Source organism: Tiliqua scincoides, chromosome 7 (assembly GCF_035046505.1).
Source record: "Tiliqua scincoides isolate rTilSci1 chromosome 7, rTilSci1.hap2, whole genome shotgun sequence".
Taxonomy (NCBI): domain Eukaryota; kingdom Metazoa; phylum Chordata; class Lepidosauria; order Squamata; family Scincidae; genus Tiliqua; species Tiliqua scincoides.
In genome coordinates, this window is record NC_089827.1 from 49,694,218 (window position 1) to 49,719,332 (window position 25,115).

The 25,115-nt window shown below is 44.2% G+C and overlaps 2 protein-coding genes across 2 annotated transcripts in view; both read right to left on the minus strand.

The window, feature by feature from the left end:
• LOC136657543 (tyrosine 3-monooxygenase-like) overlaps positions 1–15,864 on the minus strand; it is a 29,178-nt gene extending 13,314 nt beyond the window's left edge. Inside the window, exons 1-7 of the mRNA XM_066634459.1 lie at positions 15,719–15,864; positions 13,292–13,565; positions 9,921–10,095; positions 9,113–9,201; positions 8,100–8,167; positions 6,959–7,009; positions 1,282–1,427 (exon numbers count right to left, since the gene is read on the minus strand). Coding sequence (XP_066490556.1) covers positions 1,282–1,427; positions 6,959–7,009; positions 8,100–8,167; positions 9,113–9,201; positions 9,921–10,095; positions 13,292–13,565; positions 15,719–15,864 — 949 coding nt within the window. The remainder of the gene's footprint in view (positions 1–1,281; positions 1,428–6,958; positions 7,010–8,099; positions 8,168–9,112; positions 9,202–9,920; positions 10,096–13,291; positions 13,566–15,718) is intronic.
• Positions 15,865–19,902: 4,038 nt separating this feature from the next.
• Positions 19,903–25,115, minus strand: part of PAH (phenylalanine hydroxylase) — a 40,733-nt gene continuing 35,520 nt past the window's right edge. The window contains exons 12-13 of the mRNA XM_066633332.1: positions 22,984–23,099; positions 19,903–19,946 (exon numbers count right to left, since the gene is read on the minus strand). Coding sequence (XP_066489429.1) covers positions 19,903–19,946; positions 22,984–23,099 — 160 coding nt within the window. The remainder of the gene's footprint in view (positions 19,947–22,983; positions 23,100–25,115) is intronic.

A 25,115-nucleotide genomic window follows, 5' to 3' on the forward strand; every position in this document is an offset into this window, starting at 1 on the left:
ATTTCCATGTACACCATCATGCCATGGAAACTTCTATCTCTCATACACCTCTTTCCCCTGACAGGGCCTTTCCCTTTCGCTCTGGACTGCTCTGCGGAGTTGTCGGTTCCCACTTCCCATCCATCACAGAACCGATGTGTTCTTTTGCTAAATGATTCTTTAACCTTCTCAGGTTAACAACTTTTCACATAGCAACGTGCAAAAATTGTATAACACTTCTGCAGAGAAATCCACCCTAGCATTCTTAACACCTGGATATCCCAGGAGTTTTGTCTGGAGGAAGAAAGAAAGTTGAACAAGGTCTTGTGAAAACAAGTCACTTGTAAAAACTGTGCTTGCTATTTACTGCCCTCCAGTAAAAACAGGGGTATAGGAAAGAACTGGAGGTGAGACAGAGCTTGGTTGGATCAGTTGCTTAATGCCTTCTGCAAACCCAAAGAGAGTTGAATGCCAAGTCATGACCAGTCTCCCTATAGGGGCCTATAGGAACACATTTCCTCTCTTGGCCTCCAAATACAGTGACATAAAATTGTTTTTGTTCTTTGGCTATCAGTTTTCCTTCCTTGGAACAGAACTTGCATTCCAGAAAATTAGCTTGCTCTTCCCATTTAATTACTTGGGAAACCCATGCTGGATTTGTGGACCTTGATGGGAAGTATATGCTGTGAAATGTAACAACACTTATGGCACAATCCTATACTCCGTTTCTGCCAGCAGAGCACATGTGTCGACATCCAGTTATATTTACAGCATCACCCTGTTTGCTGTTAAACAAGTTAAGAATTATGGTCTTGCTTGTTGATTCTAAAGCCACAACTTGGGCACATGTCTTATCAAAATCATTAGAACTTACACCTATTAATGCAATTAGAATTCAAGATAAGTGGGGTAGCTGCACGAGGAGCAGAGTATCAGACCCGGATATGATGAATTCCATGCTGAGTGGCACAGACTCAGGGGAAAGTGGAGAGGGGCAGCAACCCAGGAGGAGGTGTGATCAGCAGTGCCAGTATGCACTGCTTCCTATCCCCCTTCCTAGGCCTTGTGGGGTGAATGGGAAGGAGAGTGGATGATTGAGGAGCCTGAACTAAACCAGACTAACTGTAAATGGCACACCCTGTTTGCCACACAAGCTTCTTGGATGGGCTAGCCATGATAGAAAGGTCCAGGTGGAAAACAGGAAGTGAGCCAGCAGGCACTCTATATGAGACTGCCCCTGAGTGAGCTGTGCTGGTCACATGGACGATGCAGTGGAACAATAATGATGCTACAATATCTTGCCTCTTAAAAATGCAGACACATCTCGCAGTTGAGGGATACAGTCCGCTTGGTAGCCACAATATTTTTCCAGCTGATGAAAGGCAGCTAGGTACTGGTCACAGGCATGAGTAGGGTAGAGACTGCTCAGCTTCTGGTAGATTTCTCTCCTGAAAGCAACCAATGTTAGCTGGTGAGTATCCTGGGGGGGGGGGGGCAAAATACTAAGTTTTTCAAGTGCCTGATTGCCGCTGATTGCCTCCCCTTTGCCTTCAGAGTCATTGGGGCAGTGGGAACAACTGGAGGGGGACGAGGACACCAGATTAATGTAGTTTACTGAATCCTTGGGCACAGTAGTGCCTGCAAGCAACAGAACCGAACCACTGCTTGCTGGGAGATGTAATCTGGTAGCACAATATAAATAGGAAATGAAGGGAAAGTAACTTGGCCAGAGCCTGTTAAGATTTACTGGGCGAGGCCAGTCACTGTGCACATTTTGCATATCAAAATAAGCCCTGTTCCACTTCAGTGTGGCCACGAGACACTGGCAATGAGGTTGGATCTTGGCTCTGAACTCATCTACTCATTTTCTACCAAGCCCAGATTAGCCTTACAAAAAAGAATTTCTGTTTAAGTCCTACACATTTGCACAGAGCGGATAGTGCTCCTTTTAAATACCATACTGCTAAGCTTGAGTTCTGAAAGGAAGAGGAGAACTGGAGGAATTGCAAAACAATGCTGGTGTCAGCTTATGGCACTAAAGGGCTGCTGCTGGGGATCAAGAGCCACACCACACCACAGCAATGGCCTACTACTGGCACCTGCCTTGATTCCTGGGGAGGACTGGACCTAACGAGCAACCAGGGGGCACTTGGATCCCCCCTTCTTGACAGTGGATATGGCAGCAGACATATAAGAAAATGAGAAATCCACATCATCTGCTGTAACTTTTTTTAAAAAAGTGTTCTACTGTATTAAAAAACCCATCTCTCCTGCTAGTAGAAAACTAGCACAGCAAGGAGTGAAACGAATTACAGTCGCCCTTCTTATTATGCTAGTTTTCTTTTGAAAAGGAAGTTAATCTTTTTGTTTAAATGCAGGGGAAGATTTCAAAATGACAGCTCCCACCAGCAATCTGACTGAACACTCAGGACTTTACCACCCTATTCCTCTGCAGGTCTGGATCAGGTCAGATTTATATGATCGACATGGATGTCTCCTCCTGGTATACTCCTAGTGAAAGGAAGATGCCTGTATTTAAAGATATGAGGATATTACATTAGATATCCTAATTAGATATCTAGATTCTGTCCATTAGATATATATAATAATAATAATAATATACAGTATTTATATACCGCCTTTCTTGGTCTTTACTCAAGACTTTATTCAAGGCGGTTTACACAGGCAGGCTTATTAAATCCACGCAGGGATTTTTACAAATTGAAAGAAGGTTCTCTCTTTCAAGAACCACCACATTCAAGCTGTTACACTCCGATCTGGTTTGACATTCTGGCCTCCATCCTCCCACGCTCCGAGCAGATGGAACAGCTCAGCTGCAGCTTGCCAGCTGCTTCAAGGTCGCACAGTGCCGGTAGCCTCGAACTGCCGACCTTGTGGATGTTAATCTTCAGGCAAATGGAGGCTCTACCCTCTAGACCAGACCTCCTGCCCAGATATGGACAGAAAAGCCACAACTAATACACACCACTGTACATGTGGCTGTACAAAACAATCTATAGCATGAATAAGTCCAAGTGCATCTGGAACTATGAGTGAAAAATTCTAGAGCAAGCCAGCATCCTGGAATGATAGAGTAAGTATCTCTAAGCTGGACCCACAGCCAGACCGCGAGTGCCCAGCTGTTCTGGTTATAAAGTCTAGCTATCTATTGATCACTTCAGGTTCTGGATGAAAATGGGTTGAGCTTAGGCCACAGAAATACATATCTGGAAAACAATACATTAGAATTACAGCCCAATTTCTTTAAAGCACACAGCTCACTTGCAATTTGAACTTTAGTGCCACAGAGACCCCGAGGGTACTTTCTGTTGAATTAACAAGTGTACTTGAAATTTCCAATCAATGTATACAGTATAAGTGTTCTGGCACTACATAATGCCCAGTTAGCAATATAAATGTTCTGGTGTGAAGACATCTTGAGTATATTACTAAACTGAAAATTGATTATCAATGGGGCATTGAAATCCAGTCACAGTGTCCATATGCTCAGCACCACAGATTTCAAACACTGGTGAAGTTTAGTCCATTTTAAACAAAGGGAGTACTTGTGAAATTGTTGCAACCAGACTTTAGAATAAGTATTAAGTATCACAAAACATGAATCTTGTTCTGATGGTCAGTTTAGGACTCATGCTTAATACTACCATTATTTTGATTGAAAGTCTGTGTGTGTGTGTGTCTTGCTCACTCACTCTACCTCTCTCTCTCTTTTTCTCTCAAAAAAATATCCACATATTTACCAGTTGGAAAGCAAGCATGCAATGGCAGCAGGCCTTATGGAAAGAGTTATTTTTTTAAATTCAGCTCTGGGGTTCTTACACATTTGTAAACACTGTTTTATGAAAATTGAGCTCATTCTTGGAAATGCTGACTTAGGCAATGACCTTTTCCTGTTTGGGTGTTGTGTTTCGTATTTCTTTTGTTGCTGGAGTGTTGCTATGAAGGGTGATAGCCAGCATTCCACAATGGCTCTCTGTTTTAGGTAAATATTGAGGGTTAGTATGGGTGTAGTTTACAAGGCTAAAGAATGAGTAACAAAAGGTGCAGACCTCCAACAGTGGCTATTGTTAGTAAAGTCCAAAGCTGTGGGATCCAAAACTTGGATCCCTTCCATGTTGTAGTCAGGAAAAGTTCAGAACAAGGTCAGACTTAAGCCATGATGCAAGTGATACCCTACATCAGGGGTGTCAAACTCATTTCATACAGAGGGCTGAAGTTAGCATTCAGGGTTCCTGCTGAGGGCTGGAAGTGATGTCATTAAGCAGAAAGTGACATCATTAAGCAGCTAATGGCCAGAAGCCAGACCTTGGTCTCATGAAGAAACTCATTAACTGCAAATGACAGAAGAGAAAATATGCAAATCTTGATCATATTTCAAGATTTGGGAAAGCCCAATTTTCATGTGGGCTGCCGTTTCAGCGGTAACACCTCAGCAACTGAGAACCTGGGGGCCGGATAAAGAGCTTCTGGGGGCCGCATCTGGCCCCCGGGCCTTAAGTTTGACACCCCTACCCTACATAATGCTGTGGAATTCAGCATGGTTGTTAAAAAGACCAAAACATTTTATCCATTTTTTAATCCCATTCATTAACAGCCCAATCTTAGTGGGGCCTTGCGTGCAAGGTTGTTTACGGCTGCTGCAAAAGGCAACATGCCAGTGGTTCTCAAACCTCTGAGCACTGGGACCCACTTTTTAAAATGACACTCTGTTGAGACCCACCTAGGCTTTCCAGACTTTAAAAAAGAAAACTCTAGAAAGAAATAATATTTTTTTATTTATAATAACAAGAAAAAAGACCCTCAAACATTTATCTCCGTATATTGACACATGCTTGCAAACTGCAGGAGCTGAGCCCTTTGCAGGGTAATTAGCAGCTGCAGTATCTGATTTTTGAATAGCCTCAGGGCTTGAAGCTATTAGTTGTCTGATCTTTCCATCACCCTTTGGGGACCCACCAAAAATCAGGTTGTGATCCAGCAGTGGGTCCCAACCTACTGTTCGGGAACTACTGCAATATACTGTTTTGCATAGCCTGGGTGCTGCCACTAGGGGCAGTACTGTCACACCAGTGGTCTACCCACAGACCACAGCACTGGTAAGACAGCACAGGAGGATGAAGGGGGGGGGGCTGGAGAGACTGGAACAAGTCAGGGAGGGGGAGGATCATGGCAGAGATTAGGGGGCGGTCAGTTTGAGGTTGGGAATGGAGTGGTATTGGCAGCAGCTGTGTTGCTATATAGCTTACGCAAGTCCAAGTAGAATCATCCGGGCAGTGAGGGCTTACTCCTGAGCAAGAGAACAAATGTTTCCTTACCTGGAGGAGACCTCTGGGACTTCTCCTCTTGCAGAATGCAGCATGCTGCAATGGTGTGGCTGCATTGGCAGGGAGAATTTTGGTAGGATTGGGCTGTTATTGAGCGGTGGACTGAATAAGTTGAATAAGGGGGCTAATGCTCCGGGCACAGAGCCTCGCGCAACTTTAGGACAATGTGGAAGCCTCCTTGAGGCTCCCAAAACAATTGGTTTAAAGCATTGGGGAAGCTTCAAGAGGCTTCCCGGATGTGTCCTGGAGTTGCACAAGGCTCCATGCACTCCAGGTAAGTGGGGGGAGCGGATTTGCACATGGAGGGGGCAGCAGTGGCATCCCGCGGGGGCGCCATCGCGGATCTTTGCCCTGGAGCACAGGACTAGGGTAGTCCGCTACTGCTGTTTTTCTCCTGCAGACTTTGTGGCATAGACTAGTGTTGCTATGCTGGTCTTGTAAATGAGCTTTATATTGCAATGGGCTTAGAGTATTTCTTTCTGGTGAATAAGCTAGGATTACAACCTAAGTCTTACTGAACACAATGGGCTTACCTCTGAGTAAAATAAATGACACCATTTTCAAACACCTCTGGCAATGATCTGCATTTCTTTGTTAGGGGCATTCTTGGTAACAGTCCAGGACACCTGTGTTAATGTTCCATAGTGGACAGCTGACATCTCTAAAATAGGAGCAAGTGGCTGGGAGATATACAGAGATGGCTGTGATATGTGGAGCTGGAAGAGCTCTCTATACATTTGTAAGCTTGGAGGAGGGAGACTTCGTTTTCAAGTGTTTTGGGGGGCCTGCATTCATCGGATTAGAACCATTCTGGTGGCACTGTGTTCCTCTCAGCCTGCTCTTTGAAATTGAGGTACATTCACCTATTCATGAGAAAAGGCAGGGAAGACTGTACATTTTCATTCTGTTTTATACAAGTGTTTCCCAAACTGTGAGTTGGGACCCACCAGCGGATCACAACCTGATTGCGGGTGGGTTGTGAAACAGATAAGCTGATAGCTGCCAAGAAAAATGCATGAACCCATATGGAAAGTGAAACTGAACTGCACTGTGTGTTTACTAATGAATAGACAAATGTGTCTAAATGTAGGAAAACAGAACACGCAGGAAGGAAAAAGAATGAGTTTTTTGTGCACTGGAGAAGACTAACCACATGTGATTTGAGTGGTATATACTATTCAGTGAGGAAACATATCCATGCCAAACATTTGACAGACCTGATGACTGAATCCCTGGCTAGTGAATATCTTTTTACAAAATCTACAGTTGGTTTTACACTGGATGTATTCACTGCACAACCAACCAGTGTGACCTGCATTATGTAACATGCCATTCTGAGCACTAAGAATCTAAAAAGAGCCCCACTGGATCAGGCCAAAGGCCCATCTAGTCCAGCTTCCTTTCCTGTATCTCACAGTGGCCCACCAGATGTCTCAGGGAGCACACAAGACAACAAGATACCTGCATCTTGTTGCCATTCCCTTGCACCAGGCAGGTCCATATGCACTGTTATGTTATTAAGCAAGTTTATTATTTGAGTATCAGTCTAGAAAGGTAGGGAGGAGAGAGATCCCATTCCCAACATCCCCTTCTGTTTAGATAACTAATGACACCATGCAGAACCAGTTGCTTACCAGGTGGCAGTTTCCTGAGCTGTATACTCAACTCTTGGTAATGGGTCACCACTGTAAAAGAGAGTCCATTTGAGTATAATTCATGAACATGACACAAGATGCTATGGATGACTCTAGATATTTAGGCTGTCATCCTTAGGACTGGGATGACAAACACTGACCAGGAAAGATAGGCAGTAAAGCTGGAAAGGGGAGGAGAGAGGAAAGGAGTGGAGTCCCCTCGCTTTGCCCTGCCCAGACCAAACAAGTTATTCAGACCAAGTGTCAGAATTAGAGGCTTTTCAAGGCCAGGTGGAACCCCCATTGGCCCTTTTTTGTGTCACCTGACCCCTGCTGACCTGGTAGCTGCAGAATTGCCTCTGGCCATTTAAACTGATGGCACCAAAGTGCAGACAAGTCAGCAAATCTCACACCCCCCCCCCCCCGGCAATACTACCATGCTGGCTCAAAGAGAGTAAATCTGCCAGAGTCCCGAGTTCAAGACCTTGAAGGCCCAATCCTATTCCTCATTTACGGCAGTGAACATCACAATCTTTTAATAAATTACATATTCACAAACTGGCATATTACATTGATATGGGATTTCTTTTGGTAGAACATGGACACACACAGTTATCTTATCCCATAGGAAATGTCTTACAGAAATTGTTAAAGTATCTGATAAGATGTTTGGGGTACCTGATAGACTGTATACAAGAACATGGCTTATATGATGGCTACTTAAACATTTGACTGCTTAGCTTATTATGGGAAATGACCACTCAGGCACATCACTGCAAACCAACTTTCATGTGAAAAGGCAAATAGGAGGTGGGATCAAAACAGTGCAAGATTCCACGCACATGGCTCCCACACCTGGGAAATGCCATGCCAGGCTGTTTAAACTGGCAACTGGGTTTCCTTTCAATCAGCCTTGAAACTCATGGCTTAGATATGAAAGAACGTGATCAGAACATCCTGGAAAAATGGCAAATATACTTTAAAGATCTTTTCAAAGTTCTCCTGACTTTTGATGGTTGTACAAGTTTTCCAACAAAAGACACCATAGATCCATTGATAAAGAATTCACTTCCATCAGTCTCAAAACTATTTAAAAACACAAACACACATGCACCAGACTACATGTTGAATGATGACTTACTGTCTGAAGTTAAAAGCTAAATCAGCAATGAAGGCCCTTCGCTTCCTGTATTCTGGATCAGTATATCCCTACCATGGGAAGGAAAGAAAGGAGAAAGTGCTTCAGCTAAATACAGGTGGGACCTTAGTATCCACTGATTTGACTCACCACTGATACAGGGGTCCACCTTTCAATGGCTAGTAACAAAGGGAAAAAAACACCAAAATCCAATTTCCTACCTTTGCACTGTTAAATAATTATAATTCCATTCCATTAGATTCCATTATTCACCCCTTCTAGTGGCTGAATGTGGTATAGTGTCTATACCAATGCATTCTGGGGTGACAATAGAGGAGCAAGAAACCTGGAAGTAGGACTTTAAAGCTATTTATCAACTGATTTGATATTCACTGATTTTTTTTATCCACTGAGGGTTCCAGAATGAAACCCCTGTGGATAACAAGGCACAACCTGTATATCGCAAAGTAGAAAAAAAAATCCAATCCAACTTATCACTGTTTGAACTGAATTGTGAAAATGAGATTTGAACTCTGACATTCAACAGCTGCTATTCTGAAATTTTAAGTATAAAATTGGTGATCTTTTAAAGGGCTTGGAATGAATTTTATTATACTTTTAAACATCTTTGCAAATTGACAGTGAATTGACAATTAACTCAATGAAGACACGTTGAGTTATTCTCTTGGTGGTATTCTCAAAATCAGTCTAATATACCAAAAACCATTGAGCAAGTAATTTTAAGTTGTTGTTGAAAATGTATTCATGAACTTATAAAGCATTCATCACTGTACATAATGCTTTACAGAGACGCATAAACCAAACAAACTACTTGTAATCCATATTTCTTTCAACAGGGTGGCGGGACAACAGAAAAGGAAACACAAAGTTACAACTATCCTCAAACAGATCACAAAAATCATAAAATAAAAACTGCTTCCAATATAGGAAACCATTTGGACCATACTTAATTACCCTCAGACCTAAATAATTTGGAACGTACACTCATAACTCACCGGATGGTCACAATCAAAATCAGGGTCATATTTGGTCATCAGGTGATGGCAGCTATCAAGGTCTCGTATTTTCCTTGGGAACCACAGGGCTGGGTAGAAATGGTAGACTGTGAGTACATGACATCTACACATTCACTGGAGATTGCACAGAGCAGGAGATGCTACTTAATGTTTACATAGGCTTTGAAGGATTGAAATATTAGCCACTTATTTTATATTCCGATTGTCTTCAAGCTCAAGTGGACAATATCCTTACTTCTGTGTAACAGGTTGACAATATGGCTAGGTCAGTGCTGGAAAATTAGTTAGGACTGCACCCTTTGTCATGCTTTGGACATGATTTGTGACACTGGTCAATTAGCAGATCGTAGCTTTCACATGTGTAAGTCTGTAAGAAAGCATGTGCAAAAGTGTTCCCGTTTGGGTGACAAATTTGGTATTCACAATAATTAACAGTCAACAACATCTAAAATTTCAAATTTTGACAAACTGATGGGTTTGAACATTGAGAAATCCTGTTTCAATCTTATCCAAAAACGTGTCTTGGTAACTGAATGGAAGAAATTTCCCCAAGGCTTTTTGGGAGTGCCCCAAACCTGTAAACAGAACATGACATTCATGTTACTTTTTCATGTTACTTTTTTTTGAACCTGGCTAATGGGATTACCTGGGTTAAAGCCAGACATACTGTGATGCATTATTTTATGCATCACTGTTTAATAATCCTTAATTAAGAATTTGGCATTGATGAAAGAACTGTGTGCGTGCATTTAGGAAACATGAGGAGAAGCTCCATATAGTTACATACCTTTTTCTTCTCTGTTAGTTTTCACATCTTCTGCTACCCTCTTTAAGGAATTTATAAGGCTGCTAATTTCACAGTTCAGAACCTCACATCTCACAAAAAGTTCAAGGTCATCTGCAGTGTTCTTGGATGTCTTAGCTGGTCTAGTTTCAAGATGATGAATCTTAGTGTTAAATGTCTGTAGAAGGTAAGATATGCAGAAGTAGGTCTGAGACCCTAGACAAATGGGCTTCAGTCTATGATCAGGAGGTATATAATAATAATAACAACTAGGTATTTATATACCGCCTTTCTGGTCATCGGATTACTCCTCTGACTTTATTCAAGGCGGTTTACATAGGCAGGCGTTTCTAAATCCCTCAAGGGGATTTTTACAATCATAGAGGTTCTCTCTTTCAAGAACCAACAAAATTTCAGAATGGATCTTCCTGGTTTGGTCTCACTGGTATATCATGTTGGAAGAAGGGGTTGACTGATCATCTGTGCCATACTTCCTTTAGAAACAAGTAACCACAAGCTAAGCAAGCAGAAAAAATTGTTTTTCCTTATCTTTCCAATTCCTCTTTTGACCATGCTTTGAATATATTCTGTAAGCTACATATTGGTTGAAGTCTTATCTGTGAGTCACTTCATCCTGGTGGGGTCTCCCTGCAAGTGCTTTACCAAACAAAGTACATCAGGCACAAAGCTGATACATATTAATACAACCCATGAATAGTCATAAGCAATCTAAACTCACGGCCCTCTCCGCCAAGAGACTATTATTAAAATCTGTATGACCACACAAGCAGTAGATGGTTGGAAAATGTCATGAATTATACGTCATCTTGGCGTATAAATATGAATATTTATGTCACTTTAGATATACAGGCAGGCCCCTGTATTTGCAGATCGGTATCTGCAGTCTCAATTATCTACAGATATGGGGCCCCCCACATCCTCGTGCCTATTAATGTTATTTAAATGCTTACCAAGCAAAAATACTCTAGCTTTACAGAGTCATTATACGCATACAATCATATAGTGATGCACAGGCTCTGCCCTGAACACTTGCAAAGACTAGATTGAAGTTAACAGGAAGCAATTAAGTGAATCCCAGCAGCAGGGACTTGCACCCAGTTCCTATCACCTCTGTCCTAGGCCGCCCCGCCCCTTTCTCTCTTTGGACTTACAGTAGCTACACAGCTGGCATGGATCTGAATAGATCCTTTCACCAACAGTAGGCCTAGCCAGAGGTAAGTAAAATTGGCCCAATTTCCTCCCCATCACTGAATGTCTCCCCATCACTGAATGCTATAACTGCTCCATCAGTATAGCTGCATCATTGGCAATGGTGGGGGACAGGATAGGGCTGTTAATTATTGAAAACAGATATCTTCCCTAGCAATTTATTTTATAGGTTGCTAAATGCATAGACTTTTAGTAGTGCAATCCTATCCTATGTTTATTTGGACACAAGTCTTATTGTGTTCAATGAGCCAACTGCCAGGAAAGTGTGCACAGGATTAGAGCATTAGTTCCTTTCCAAAAATTAAAATGAAGATCAAAATCAGCCTTCTTAAAATGTGTAACCTTCCTTTTTAAAATGGAACATCTTGTAGAATGAAACATGTCAAGCCAATTTTAAGTATCCGTTTTAACCACAGTTAAGTACTGTACTGTTCAGTTGTAATAGTGCTCTAATTATGCTACAACTCAGTTGACTAGTTTATTTAACTTCATCTTAAGTGTGATTATGTTGCCTGCACTGAAGTAGACACACTAGAAGAGTTGTCAACTAACTGCAAAAAAATTGACTGGGTCTGCTCCTGTGCTTTTAGCTTCTTGTGCAAAAAATCAACAAACGAAGCTTTGCACAGTATGGAGCATTTGAACATTATCGCCTGCTAAATTACATCAAGTTGAATTAAAGATGTGGCATTAATGGTCGGCAACCCTACATTGCATGACTAGAAAGTCTTCCATTACAGACACTTCTCCTACTCCATTACAGAAGTATGGAGGAACTCCAAAAACAAACAGCTCATTATAGTGAACCCTCAACAGACTTTGGAAATAATGGATGTTGCTGGCTTCTTTAAAAAAATCAGGCAAATATGTTTTACACAAGATCATGTGCATTGCCATAAATACATTTGGATTTAATGGCCTTTTGGCATTTAGAAAACCCCTTTATTAGTCAAATTAAGGGTTCACTGTGTTTACTAGTTCAATTTTTTGCATGATATATGGAACACCTTGAGTGTACCAGAGGTATTAAATCACTTACTAAAAAGATGGTTCTTCTGAACCTTTTCCTTCAATACTGACTGGAAAAGATCATTTACTCATTTAAGAGAAGTCTCTCCTCTGAGCTGCAGGGTGGTATCATTGCACCTTTTGTGTGTACTGTAGATAACCAGACCACCAACCATGAAAACTAGAGATGCTTAAAAGTGGCCAAAAAGGACATGCCGGCAGGGCAGGGGTGGCAGGTGAGGCAGAACTGCCCTGTTGCTGTCCATGGAAAAGCACCATAGCTACCCTGCCTACTTACACCTGAGGAGGCCCTCCTTATACCAGCTTTCTCAGGTGTAAGGAGAGCCTCCTCAAGTGTAAATGGGCAGGGCAGCTGTGGTGCTTTTCCATGGACTATGATGCCACCCTTGCACCACACATCCCCGCTGCCAAGCAGATGGGATGCCCTACAAAGTTATCTGGGTAAATCTTTACAGGGGTGAAAGGTTCTGAGAACATCCAGATTGTCTAGAAAGGCAAAGGAAATGAAGAAAGGGTGGTCCCAACTACAAGTTTAATGGCGAACAAGTGAGCCGCCTTGGACATTTGCTTTGGCATAAGGAAGGAAGGAAATAAATAAAATCTCCACACCATGCAAAATTAGGTGCCTCTGCCCCCCCTCCCACCTTTCCACTTTGTTTCTAAAGTAAGAAATCTCACAGGTTTAGCCTTGGGGATCACCTGCAGTTTCCCCCCCCCCAGGCAGGGTGACCAGATGTCATAACCATAAAAGAGGTCAAGGCCCCCCCAAATGTAGGACATCCAAAAAATGTAGGACATGGCAAAATAAAAGGTAAAAACACTTTTCTATTGATTTCATGCAGTTAGTTTAAACACTATATTACTTACTAAATTTTAAACTATATTGCATATAATTTATTAATTTCAAGAAGGCTCTGCGCTGCCTGCTCACAGTGAAAAGGAGGACATTTAAGTTCTTTCCCAGGACACGAGGCAAAAAAGAGAACATGTCCTGGAAAAAGAGGACATCTGGTCACCCTGCCCCTGGAAGGCCATTCCCGCCTTGCTCCCCCCCCCCAGAACGTGTGAAAACGCCCAGCAAGGCAGACACACGTGTTCCTGGGCTGGCACTCTACCTCAAGCACTCGGGCTGTCCGGGAGATGCCCTCCTTCTTCCCGTCCGGGAGGGCGAGTGTCAGGCTCAGCGTGGCTCTCTCTTGCTGGTGGGGCGCCTCCATCCCTTCTGCTCCCGCGTGTGCAGTGGGCGCCCCGTCGGGGCTGGGGATGGCCGGGGCCGCCTCCCTGGCCGAAGGAGGAGCCTCCGCCTCGCAGAAGGCGGCGAGCGCTGGTACACGCGGGGCGGGGAGGAGGAGGAGCCGCGGTGGCCGGGACTGGAAGGCAGTGGCGTAGCTAGAGGGGGGGCAAAGCACTAAGTTTTGCAGGGAGCCTCACCGCAGCGTACGTGCTAGCGGCCCCCTCCAGCTCCCATTCCGAGTGGGGGAGCAAAACGGAGTGGAATGCCTGCACGGGAAGGGGAAGGGCCGCTTGCACGCTGCCGTGAGGTTCCCTGCAAATCTTAGTGCTTTGCCCCCCATAGCTACGCCACTGCTTGAGGGTCTCCCCCAACACACACACACATGCGTTTTGCAGGGAGCCTCACCGCAGCCACTGCTGGTCTGGGCTTTGGACCTGGGTTCCAGTTCCCACTCTTCAGCCTCAACGGTCATGCATTTGGGTCTCAGTCATTGAATGGGGCTCCTTGAACGCAAACTCCAAGAAACGGCCTCACATGCATCGCGAGGGTTTAAATCCAAGTGTGGATTGCAAAGCAGTTGCGTTTGCATTCGTTGGCTGCATCCACCGCCTCTGAAGTTTGCCCCCAAAGAAACCCATGGAACTTCCCCACCGTCTGGTCTTGAGCCCTGCTAAGTTCTGCCTGCTTTCCTGCTGCCTGATGTTAACCCATTTCTGCCCATCCCACAGAAATCCCTGTTGCGTATATGCAACGTTGGGCGGAAATGGCTTTAATAACCCCCCATCGACATTTTAGGCAGGGCTGTATGAAATGTTATCAGTAGCCGAAAAGACAGGGCGTAAACACCAAACCGATCCAAATCTGTGGGATCACATGCAGGAACTTCTCAGTGAAAGTCTGGCTAGTGCAGTAAATAAACTTCGGGGCACTAACCAGGATCTCTGAACGACGAATGGAAACCGTGATCCTTAAGCTTGGAAGCTTGGAAGATCCCGCCTGGATCGTTCTGCTGGTATTATTAAGCTTGGAGATAACGGGAGGGAGGGAAGACCACCGCTGAAATAACTAGTCACTGAGAGCCAAATCCTATCCAATTTTCCAGCAGCAGTGCAGCCATGCCAATGGAGCATGCGCTGCATCCTGCAGTGAGGGTGCAATCATGGAGGCCTCCTCCTGATAAGGGAGCATTTGTTCCCTTTCCTCAAGGCTGCATTGTGGCTGCACCGGCATCGGAAAGTTAGATAGGATTGGGCCCTGAGATACTGAATATTTCAGGTTTTTAAAAAATAAAAATACTATATTTATATTCTAAAACTATTTTAAAAAAATTTCATATAAACTATAAAAGTCCCCTGCTCCAGAGAAGAATTTTTATAAAAAGAACGTAGATGGACTTCCAAGATTAAAAATTCGCAAAAAAAAAAACAAACCAGATTTTTTCCCTTCAATGGCCTGAAGGTACTTCCTGGGAAATTTGAAACGCCCAATTTCCTGACAGATGGAGATTCCTGGATGCTCTTCCTTCCTTCCTTCCTTCCTTCCTTCCTTCCTTCCAGCGGGAGATTCAGCATAGCTTTTCTTGAATGAATGAATGAATGAATGAATGAATGAGGCGCAGCCAGGATTTCAGCACATAATTATTTTTAATGCAGCGATCTTTCCTCCCCCCCCCCCCGTTCCCGGAGGTATCCACAGTTGTCTTGGTGGCGCCAGGCAGGCAGGTGCCCCGGCGTTCGGCAAGTCCCTTTCTTACAGAATGTGACTGCAGTCCTATGCACGCTTTCCTGGAAGCAAGCCCCACTGAACAGAATGGGGCTTACTTTTGAGCGGCTCTGCTTAGGGTTGGGCTGTGTGTCCTGCCAAACAAAGTGATTTTTTTCATGGATCTTGCCAATTCTTTGGTACTGTGTTCACACGTTGCTTTGATTCGTTGTGGTTGTAGATCTGTGCCCATCCATCTATATCGAAGAGGTCTCGTTTTGAAGATAGGTACGTCGAGAACACGATGAGCTGCAAGGCTGCTGCCGCCTGACTGCAATCATTGTTCAGACTTCATAGGCAGGCCCGTCCTGGAATTACGAGGCGAAAGGCTGTTGGGGGGTAGGGCGAGGAGGAGTGCTTTCATTTGTAGGTACACATTTATGAATAAGCATATGGAAGGACTGAAAGAATGGGGGGGGGGGTCATCGTCTGGTCTTCCAATCCTTTGAATGCATTTTTATTTTATTTTATTATCCTAGCATTCGCATGATGGGTGTGTGTTTGCGTTGCCTAACACACACACAAACGTCTGAACGACACCTTTTACCCAAGCGCCCGAGGTAATCGACAACAACAAGGCATCAAAGCGGCTAAGGAGAGACCATCAGGACGCTTTAACCCAGCTCTTTCTAGGAGACGTCGTCGTAACGCGTTTGCTCTTATCCGCAGTCGCTGTCCGAGGTGCTGAAACATCACCGCCTTCCCTGGCCCCTAAATCCAGATTCATCTCATATTGATATAACCATATGGGGGTGGGGGGGATTAAGCCAAGTTCAACCAACTCCCTGAAGCAGACTCCTAGGACTTTCCTTGGGGAATAATGCCTGGAATCACTGAGAATCTTGCCCCTTTCACTAGTTCGCAATGACCAGGATTGGGGAGTGGGGGTTAAGCTTTTAGTTTAATTTTTCCTTAAATGCTGTTTTACTCTACTGCGTTGTATGGACATCCGTCGTTAGATCTAAGGCTGAAACAAAAGAGAGAGAGAGAGAGATTTAAAATGGATAATGGAAAAGGGGATTCCAACACAGAGAATATAACTTTTTGTGTGTGTGTCATTCTACTAAAAATGTTCCCTAAATATCATCCATGACAGTTAGCACCAAAAATTTTTTCCCTGTGAATCTTTTTCAGCTGGACATACGATATTGAAAGATGGGTTAAAAAAACAACAACACGGTAACATTTCACCAGTACGTATCCTGGGATGATCAAACGCGGCTCAATCACAATTTAATTTTGAAATCAACCAAACTCAACCTGTACTGCTACTCCTTGTTTTGAAACAAACGAATTAGAAGTCGTGAAAACGTGGCATTTTGAAACGAGCAAGGCTTGGAAGGAAGGAAAGAAAGAAGGAAAAAAAGAAAGACAATTTTATTTTATTTTTTTGTGGGGGCCTCTAGTTCTAAATGAAAGGATTGAGTGCATATTTTTTATCACTTATAGCACCTTTGATTTATTTTTTATTGTTTTGTTTATACTGTTAGCCACCTTTGGGGTCCTGGAGGGAGATCACTGGGCACTTTTCCTGGGAGTAAGTCCCATTGAATACAGTTGGACTGACTTCTGAGTAGACCTGCCTGGTAAATTAACTCTCTGGGGAAATACACAGTTTGTAAAAATGTTGCAAAGCTGTGGAGGCAGGAAGGTGAGTGTGTGTTTTTCCCTGAAAACCCAAAATGCCATATCGCACCTTTAAACTTCTGATCAGGTAGGTGATCATTTTACTGGGAGAGAAGAGTGCAAGAGAACCCTGGAAACAGATCTTGGGTGGGCTGCATCCAGTGCTCCAAAGGCTCTCTAGATTTCATTTCCACCAAGCTACCTCAGCGCCTGCTTCAGTACCTCTCAGGTGCTTCTCTTGCTCCAGTTCATGCCAAATCCGATCGCTTGATTCCCCAGCCCTCAGCAGTGGGCTCAGGAACTCACTTGTGGTCATACATTGCCTGCCGAAATTGAGAGCACTGATCGCCTCAAAGCACAGGGTGACCAGATCCAATGGAGGACAGAGTGCAGCTCCACGTTGAGCTGCACTTGCCCAGATTCCCTCTTCCATACAGTGGTTAAAGGTATAGGCACCCTGTCCTTGAATGGAGTTCAACCAAGATAGAAAGAAGACCTATTCAGCTCAATGGGCTTCACTGTTGAATAAATGGACTGGAGATAGACGTCCATGCTGTTTGGAAGCTCTTTGCAGTTTGTAGAGGGCTAGTCAGATAACACACACCATCATCATGTCTATGCACATGGACTCCAGTCCAGCCCCCTTTGGTAGTCAAATGGTTGCTTTTGGTTTCAGCTATCCTGGCAAGAGCCCATTTTTGCCACCTCACAGGAGAAATCCCTCATAGGAAAGGTACTTTACCACAAAAAGCTGATTTTTCTTCCACTTTAAAAAAAAACCTGAAAACAGATCTCAGGATCAGGTCTAACCCAAGCCAGTCTGGGGCTCTTAGGGCACTTGGTTAAGCCCCCTCCTTAAAACTTGAAGCGTGGGGCTGAGGATCCAGCTTGCAGTCCCCTTCCCCAAGTGTACCCTGGTCTCTGGGGCCAACTGGAGGGAGTCCCTGGTCAGCATATGAATTTATGTCTAAGGCAGCAATTTTTCAACCACAGTGCCATGGCACATTGGTGTGCTGCAAACAGACCACAGGTGTGCTGTGAGAGTTTGGTGTGTGTTTTGCCAGATTCCAAGGCCAAGCTCTGCCTAGAGAATTATGCCCACTTTCAGCTAATTAGCTTGCCTTCTTTCCCCAAAAATGACCCTAGTTCTGCCTTGCAGCACCCCACCAACAGGTTAGCTCGACTGTTTAAATTGCCTCCCTCCTTCCTTCCTCTCTCTCTCTCCTGCCATCAGCTCTTCCCACCCCTACAGCAGTAATTTGGTCCTCAGCAGGCCTTGGGCATGGCAGCCAAACACCAATCTCAATGTCTCCAGCAGTCTGTTCCAGCAGTTGCCAAAGTCCAGTCACCAATCAGTCATCAGCAGTTCCATTAGCCATTTCTCCAGTCTACTTCCCACACCCAACTCTCCCTTCATCAGGTGCTTTTATGCCTGAGGGCCCTATTGCCTTTAAGTGGTTGCAGCTGTGCAGCACACTCCCTGCTGAATGCCCAGGCCTTAACCCTTAAAGGGGCTACTGCTGACACCACATCCTATCTCCTCAAGGTATCTTGTGCATTTCCATTACAGTATGAATCATTTATTAGTCCAGCCATTGGGGGATGCGAGCCCCCCACCAGCAGAGTAGTGTGGCTTGTCAATTGTTCAAAAACAGATGGTGTGCCTTGACCATCTTAGCACCTTGTCTGTGTACCAAGAGATGAAAAAGATTGGACATCACTGGTCTGAGGACACTGGGATGGGTGGGTTGATCTCTCAGCTATTATTATTGCTGATGAACAAAATGAGCAGGTTCTCTGCACCCGAACAATCAGGCTGCAATTCCATACACACCGACATGATAGGAATAAGTTCCATGGAATCCAATGGGGCATCCCGCTGAGCAGTTATGCGCAGGATTGCACTGTTAATATCTTTTAGTTACATGGAAGATTCTACCTTTTCAACAGTGTTTTAATGACAGTTCAGCAGTCACATATTTATTATGTAAATAAACCAGTAGTTTTGATGCAGTATTTAAATAAAAGGCCGTATAATATTGTTCAATATGCTTCGCTTTCCATGAAAGAGAATCTTGCTTTTCAGTGGAACTTTCTTCTCTTCCACTCTTCTGTTGAAGATGGTAGTCCTGGCAGAAGTGTCACGAGAGAGCAGGAAAAGGGAGAGTTTGACGCACTATGTTAATGCCTAAGATTACGTTTTATAAGCAAGTTTAGGGAAGGATCCACACAGACACCTATGATTTTCCCCCAAGAATTGGACTTTATTTATACAATAGTAGAACTTAACCATGCCCAGGAAGATGTGATGCAAGATTTGTTGGCGATGATGGAACTTCTTTCATTTGTTTTCTCGTTTATATATTTTGTACAGTATTTGTATAGTGTCTTTCTCGTAGATTCAAGGGGATTTACATTGTCTGGTTAGCCTAAACCCCATTTTTTAAAAACGGGCTTTTCATTGTTATATTCATATCGAACACTTCATTATCCAGATGCTTCCTTTCATGGTGTGGTAATTTTTCCTGGCTGCATGCCTTTGAGCTTTTGCCGGCAGCTACAAATCAAACCCAGGCAGGTTCCTAAGCCATTATTATTTCCTGCTCTGTCAATTTTATATTTTAATGAAGATACTGAAAAAGAATTCAAGATTCAGCATCCCATGTGGAATCTAATATGATGACCAAGCTCTCCATGTCTTATTTCCATGGCAGTCAGAACTGGGTGCACGGTAGGAGTTTCTTGGTAGGCCACAGGCACACAGCCATAGCCACTCACCACCTACAGTGTGGTCTGGCTGCACTGAAGAGTGCATTGCCTTTGGAGATTGCCAGAAAGCATGCTGGGCTGCCAGGAGTTCCCATGATGCAGCATGCCCATAAGACTGCGCTGATAGACTGCTCATCTTTTTCTTTAATTACTTGCCTATTAACATTTCAATGATCATATGCCTATAACAAAATACTAATACTAACCATGTTGCAAATATGAAATATCTGATTACATTCATACATTAATAATTATTGGCATACTCATATATTTTTTAAAAGCTTGATATTTGTTTCAATGCATCCTTTCTGCCACAAAAACATTTTGAGAGCATCTTCATTTGATCTTCTGGAGAGCGTTGCAAAGAAGTCCCATTTCATCTACAAGGAAATCAAGAGAGTCAGTATCTATTTATTTATTATTTTTGTATCCTGCCTGTCTACAAAGGAGCACAAGGCTATGCCCATGTGGTCATAACTTTTTCTTTCTATTTCCACAGTGAGTCTGTGAGAGGGGTTGGGCTTAGAGACAGTGACGCTGAGACTGCAGTCATTTGCACTCAAGTCTCCCCAGTTCCATGTCCAGCATTGCCTCTAATAAACTGAACAGGACATATGGCACTGCCATAAAGCCATGGGCATCAATAAGAAACCCTACACTAGGGCACATTGAATGAGTTCCACTGCATAGCTTACAGCAAGGGTGTCAAACTTGTGCATTCATGGCACCTGGTAAGGGCCGAAAATGACATCATTAAGCAGAAAGTGATATCATTAAGCAGATGAAGGCCAAAAATAAGCACTTTGTTCTCACACAGAAACTCATTAGCTGCAAGTGACAGAAGAGAAAAATTTGCAAATCTTGTCCTTAATTTCAATATACGAGAGAACCCAATTATGCTGGGAAAGCCCAATTATAATGGGGGCCAGCAAAATTCCTTCTGGGGGCCACATCCAGCCCATGGGCCTTACATTTGACACCCCTGGTTTACAGGATTAAGTGCCACGATAGTAGCCTTCATGTCTACAGGTGCTCCTTGAGATCAGAGAGTGGGATTCAAAACACACAATCTTATGACAGAAGACAAATCTGTGAGGGGCTGGTCCATGCTGGTCAAAAGATAGGTAGTTGCCACTGGAAAAAGTGCAATTTTTGTATGCAGTTCCTAAAAAGTTCATATCTATCCCTGGTTTTCCGTGCTGGGACATCCTGGCCAGGTCACTGTCTCTCAACCTGGGACTTCTCAGGGGGCTGCTATGCCTTCTGTATGAATTCTGAACCAAATAAAAAACATTTAAAACTTCATAAATCAAAGCCGAATAAAATCTCAAAAGATGGGGAGAGAAGAGGGGGGAGGAGTTTTCAGCAATCAAAGGCTGGGTCTGCAGTACTCAGCACTGCAGCCCCTGCCTTTGATCACTAAAAATTTCATTAGGCATTGCATATGATACATTCAAGCCTATCTTTGCAGTTATCTCTGCCACAAGCTTGCTTGTTTAAATGTAAAGCTGAAAGCTGGTCCATACACGTTTACATCATGTGTTTATTTACTTTGAGCCATGATGTGTCAGGTGATATGGACATTTTATCATCATGCTAGATCTGTGGTGGGGCAATCACTCAACATAGGACACTTCAGATTTTGTGCTTACAAGTACAGTAGGAACCAGGCCTTTGTTCCAAGAAAATGTTTTCAGATTGACAATGAATAGAATAAAACTGTAGCCCACTCAATATATCAAGGAAAAGCTTTTGGATTCCATTTGAAAATTGTAGTGAAAATCCCTGATTTCTTCCTATTTCCCACATATCTTTGACCTATCACCCGAGGAGGCTTTACAGGATCTTAGTGGATCCTCATCTTGAAGGGGCTGCTTACGCTTTAGGGTTGGCAGAATGTGTGTTATTATTATTATTATTATTAAACTTGATTTATATGCCGCCCTTCTCCCCAAAGGGACCCAGGGCGGCTCACAACATATTAAAAACAGATTAAAAACATAATTTACACACAAATAAAAACATATTAAAAACACATTAACATATACCCATAAAAACCATAGTCAGATAAAAAGAGCAAAACGTAGCAAATCAGAGGAATCAGGCCTGTAAAAATACTAAAAAGATACAGACAAGATGTTTAAAAAGGCCATGCACTCAGAAGGCTTCTTTAAACAAAAATGTCTTCAGGCCTCGCAGAAAGGTCTCAAGAGAGGGAGCCATTCTCAAGTCAAGGGGAAGGGAATTCCATAATATTGGTGCCACTACTGAGAAGGCCCTATTTCTTGCCGCCGCCCCACGTACCTCCTTAGGCGGCGGCACTTGTAAAAAGGCCTTCTCTGATGACCTAAGAGGACGAGCCGGATTGTACGGAAGAAGGCGATCTCTGAGATACCCTGGCCCAGAGCAGTATAGGGCTTTAAAGGTCAAAACCAGCACCTTGAATTGGACCTGGAAACGAATACTGCTGCAAATACTCCATAAAGTGCTTTTCCAGCAGTGTGCTGTTAGGACATGTTGTTGACTCTCCTGCTTTCCACCAGAGCAGGTAAGTCAGTGGGAGAGGTGGAGGGGGTAGAGATAATGGGGGCAGGGAGAGGGCAAAACAGGGTGGGGAGGGGGCAAGGCTGCAGGATGGGGTGGATCCAGTGGCAATGGCAAGCAGCAGACCCTATCCCTCTTCCCAGCAGGCTTCCCACCTCCTTTCTCTCCTTGGACCTATGCTAGCGAAATCGCTAGTGCAGATCTGAGGAGACCCATTGCAGATTGGGAAACTTACAGAAGTTATCTCTGAAGCCTTCTGATCCTCCCCCACCCCTGCTGAATACAGCTCATCCATTTTTGATGCAGCTGCACCAGTGGTGGTGGGGGAGAGAGAATTGGGCTCTTAGAGCCCAATCCTATGCATGTCTACTCAGAAGTAAGTCCCAGTATAGTCAACGAGGCTTACTCTCAGGAAAGTGTGGATAGGATTGTAGCCTTATTCATTGAAATGCAGTGGCCATTTAAGGTTTTTTCTCCTTGCCCTCTGACTGACTGGAAAACAAAGAATGGCTTGGAGCCTATTCATTGGACCATGAAGCCCCTCAGATTCCCAAGAGCATGAAATTCAAGTGGCTCAGGTGACCTCAATGGCCCAACCCTAATGGGCCTTTATGCTGGCAGAACACCTGCTCTGCTGGTGTAAAGTGCTTTACGGTCATCACAAACGTGGGTAGGTCAGTGCGTGGCCACCCACCATTGTAACCGATGAGCATCTGGCCACCATTGTAACCGATGAGCAACTGTGTTTAAGACAGATGCTACTACCAACAGTAGGGACAAGAGTTCTCTGTGAACATGGAAGCACATGCCATGCTTTAGGTTTGGGTAGTCTCTTGAAGAGGAAATTGAGGTACATCAAAAGCAAGTACTTACTGCTGATGGCATCAGCTAAATTCTTTAGCTGCTTAGTCGTATCCAGAACCTCAATTCTTTGGGTATATGGGTTATAACGAACTGTGAATGGACGGGGAATTGTTGAAGCAAATTTCCTGGGGAAAGAAACAGAAATTGCAGTGCACTTGAATGCTTTCGCTTAAGCAAATATATTTTTCAGAACTTGCATGAAAAGTGAGAGATAAAGCAAACTCCTTGTGAAACAAACAAATTGGTAGCAAGTGTGCAGGTTGGAGGAAGAGGGTGGGCAGGGCCAGCCCATCCATGACACCAACTGTTGGCCCAATCCTACAACAGCATGTCTCTTGATAAGCTGTTGCAAAACGTCCCCTTATGGCACAAAAATCATGCTGCCTTCAGGCTAGTTGCAGCTGCCACTGCAAAGTAGTGTGGGCTGCACTGACTCCTGGTACATCAGTGGTGGGGACATGTTGTGGGTGACGGGGTGGGGTAGGGTAGGGGAGTTTTGGGGTGGGGAAGGAGAGCAGGGGTTGTTCAGGGGAAGGAGGGGGTAAATCCTGGTGGCAGGATTTCCTACAGGATCCTATCCTTCCTTTCCCAATCTACCTGCTCTTTTCCTTCCTTGAACTTATGCAAGTTCCATAGCTGGCATGGGTCCAAGGAGACCCATAAGTGGCCAGAAGGCCAACACAGAGGTAAGTAAAAACATCTTAACTGACCTCCATTTTGGCTTCTGGTCCCCCCCTCCCATGCAGCAGAAACTCCATTGGCACAGCTGCATGCTGGGAACTGGCAGGGTGTAGGATTGGGCTGTGAGGCAATTGCCTTATGCAAAAAACATTGATGGGGGCACTACCTTCACCTTCCCAGTCACCTCCACTGCTCTGCCTCTTCCTCATGCTCCCTAGATTGGAAAGAGCTATATGGAGAATGGCAAGCTAGAGCACTGAAGATGCTCTAGCTTACAAATCACCTTTCCTTCATACTTCCAGTCCACTTCCAGTTTTTCTTTTCAAACACAGGGAGTAGGACAAGGAGAGGCCGGCACATCATCAGAATAGAGGGGCAGCATTTGGGTCAGCCCTGAGAGGGGAATTAATTGGGAATAAGAGATTAATTTTGGCTGCTCCATGTGCTGCCTGTAGCATTACATTCCCAGCCCTCTGTTCTCATTTTTTTCTATGTGGCATTCCCTGCTTAACTTCAGCTCAAAGTAACTACAAGGGAGTATCAAGATGCAGAACGGATCTCCATGCCCATTCCTGCATTACAGATACACATTGTGGACACAGCCCCTTGGTGATGATGTCTCTGAGGCAAGGGAACTATCTTCATTCCTTTTGCTATGCAAACCACTTTGAACACCTGTTTGTCAAAAAGCAAGATATAAATACAGGGCCACCCTTATTATCTATGGGGGTCTGGTTCCCAGAACCCCCAAGGACACTGAAATATGTGGTTGTTGAAATCTGCAGATTTTTGGGGGGGCCCAAGCCTTAGAACCCAACCGTAGTTTCTGAGGGCTGAAACCATAGCTTATGATTTTTGAGCAAAAACCAGAAGTCATGCTTTTTGGTCTTCTGGAGGCCTTACAAGGCTTTCCGAGGATCAGGAGTCTGTAGGAAGCCTCACAGCTCCAGTCAGGTTTAGAGGGCTACAGGTGGCCCACTCTGCAAGTTCAGAACCCATTGGCATTCAAATCCATGGTGTATTGGAATCTAGGAAGATCTGGTGAGGAGGTAGATGTGGTGTCAACAGTGGCTCCTTTAAGGGTAACGTCTGGGCATCCAGCAGAGTGTGCTGCACAGCTGCAGCCACTTGAAGGCAATAGGGCCCTCAGGGATATAAGGAGCACCTGAGGCAGGAAGGGGGCGTGGGTTGTAGTAGGTGTGCAGGTTGGAGAGGAGACTGACTGGGCTTATGGACTTTGGAATCTGACCTTGGACTGGGACTTGGCATATTGACTTTGGTCTTTGACTTGGATACCCTGACTGATTTACCTGGAACCTGACCTTGGACTGTAACTCTGGCTTATTGGCTCTGGACTCTGATTTGGCAACTCTCATTGACTGGACTGGTTTACTTGGAATCTGTGGACTGGAACTGGACTCTGACTTTTGCTTGCTGCACTGGTGAGTTTCACAAGGGAA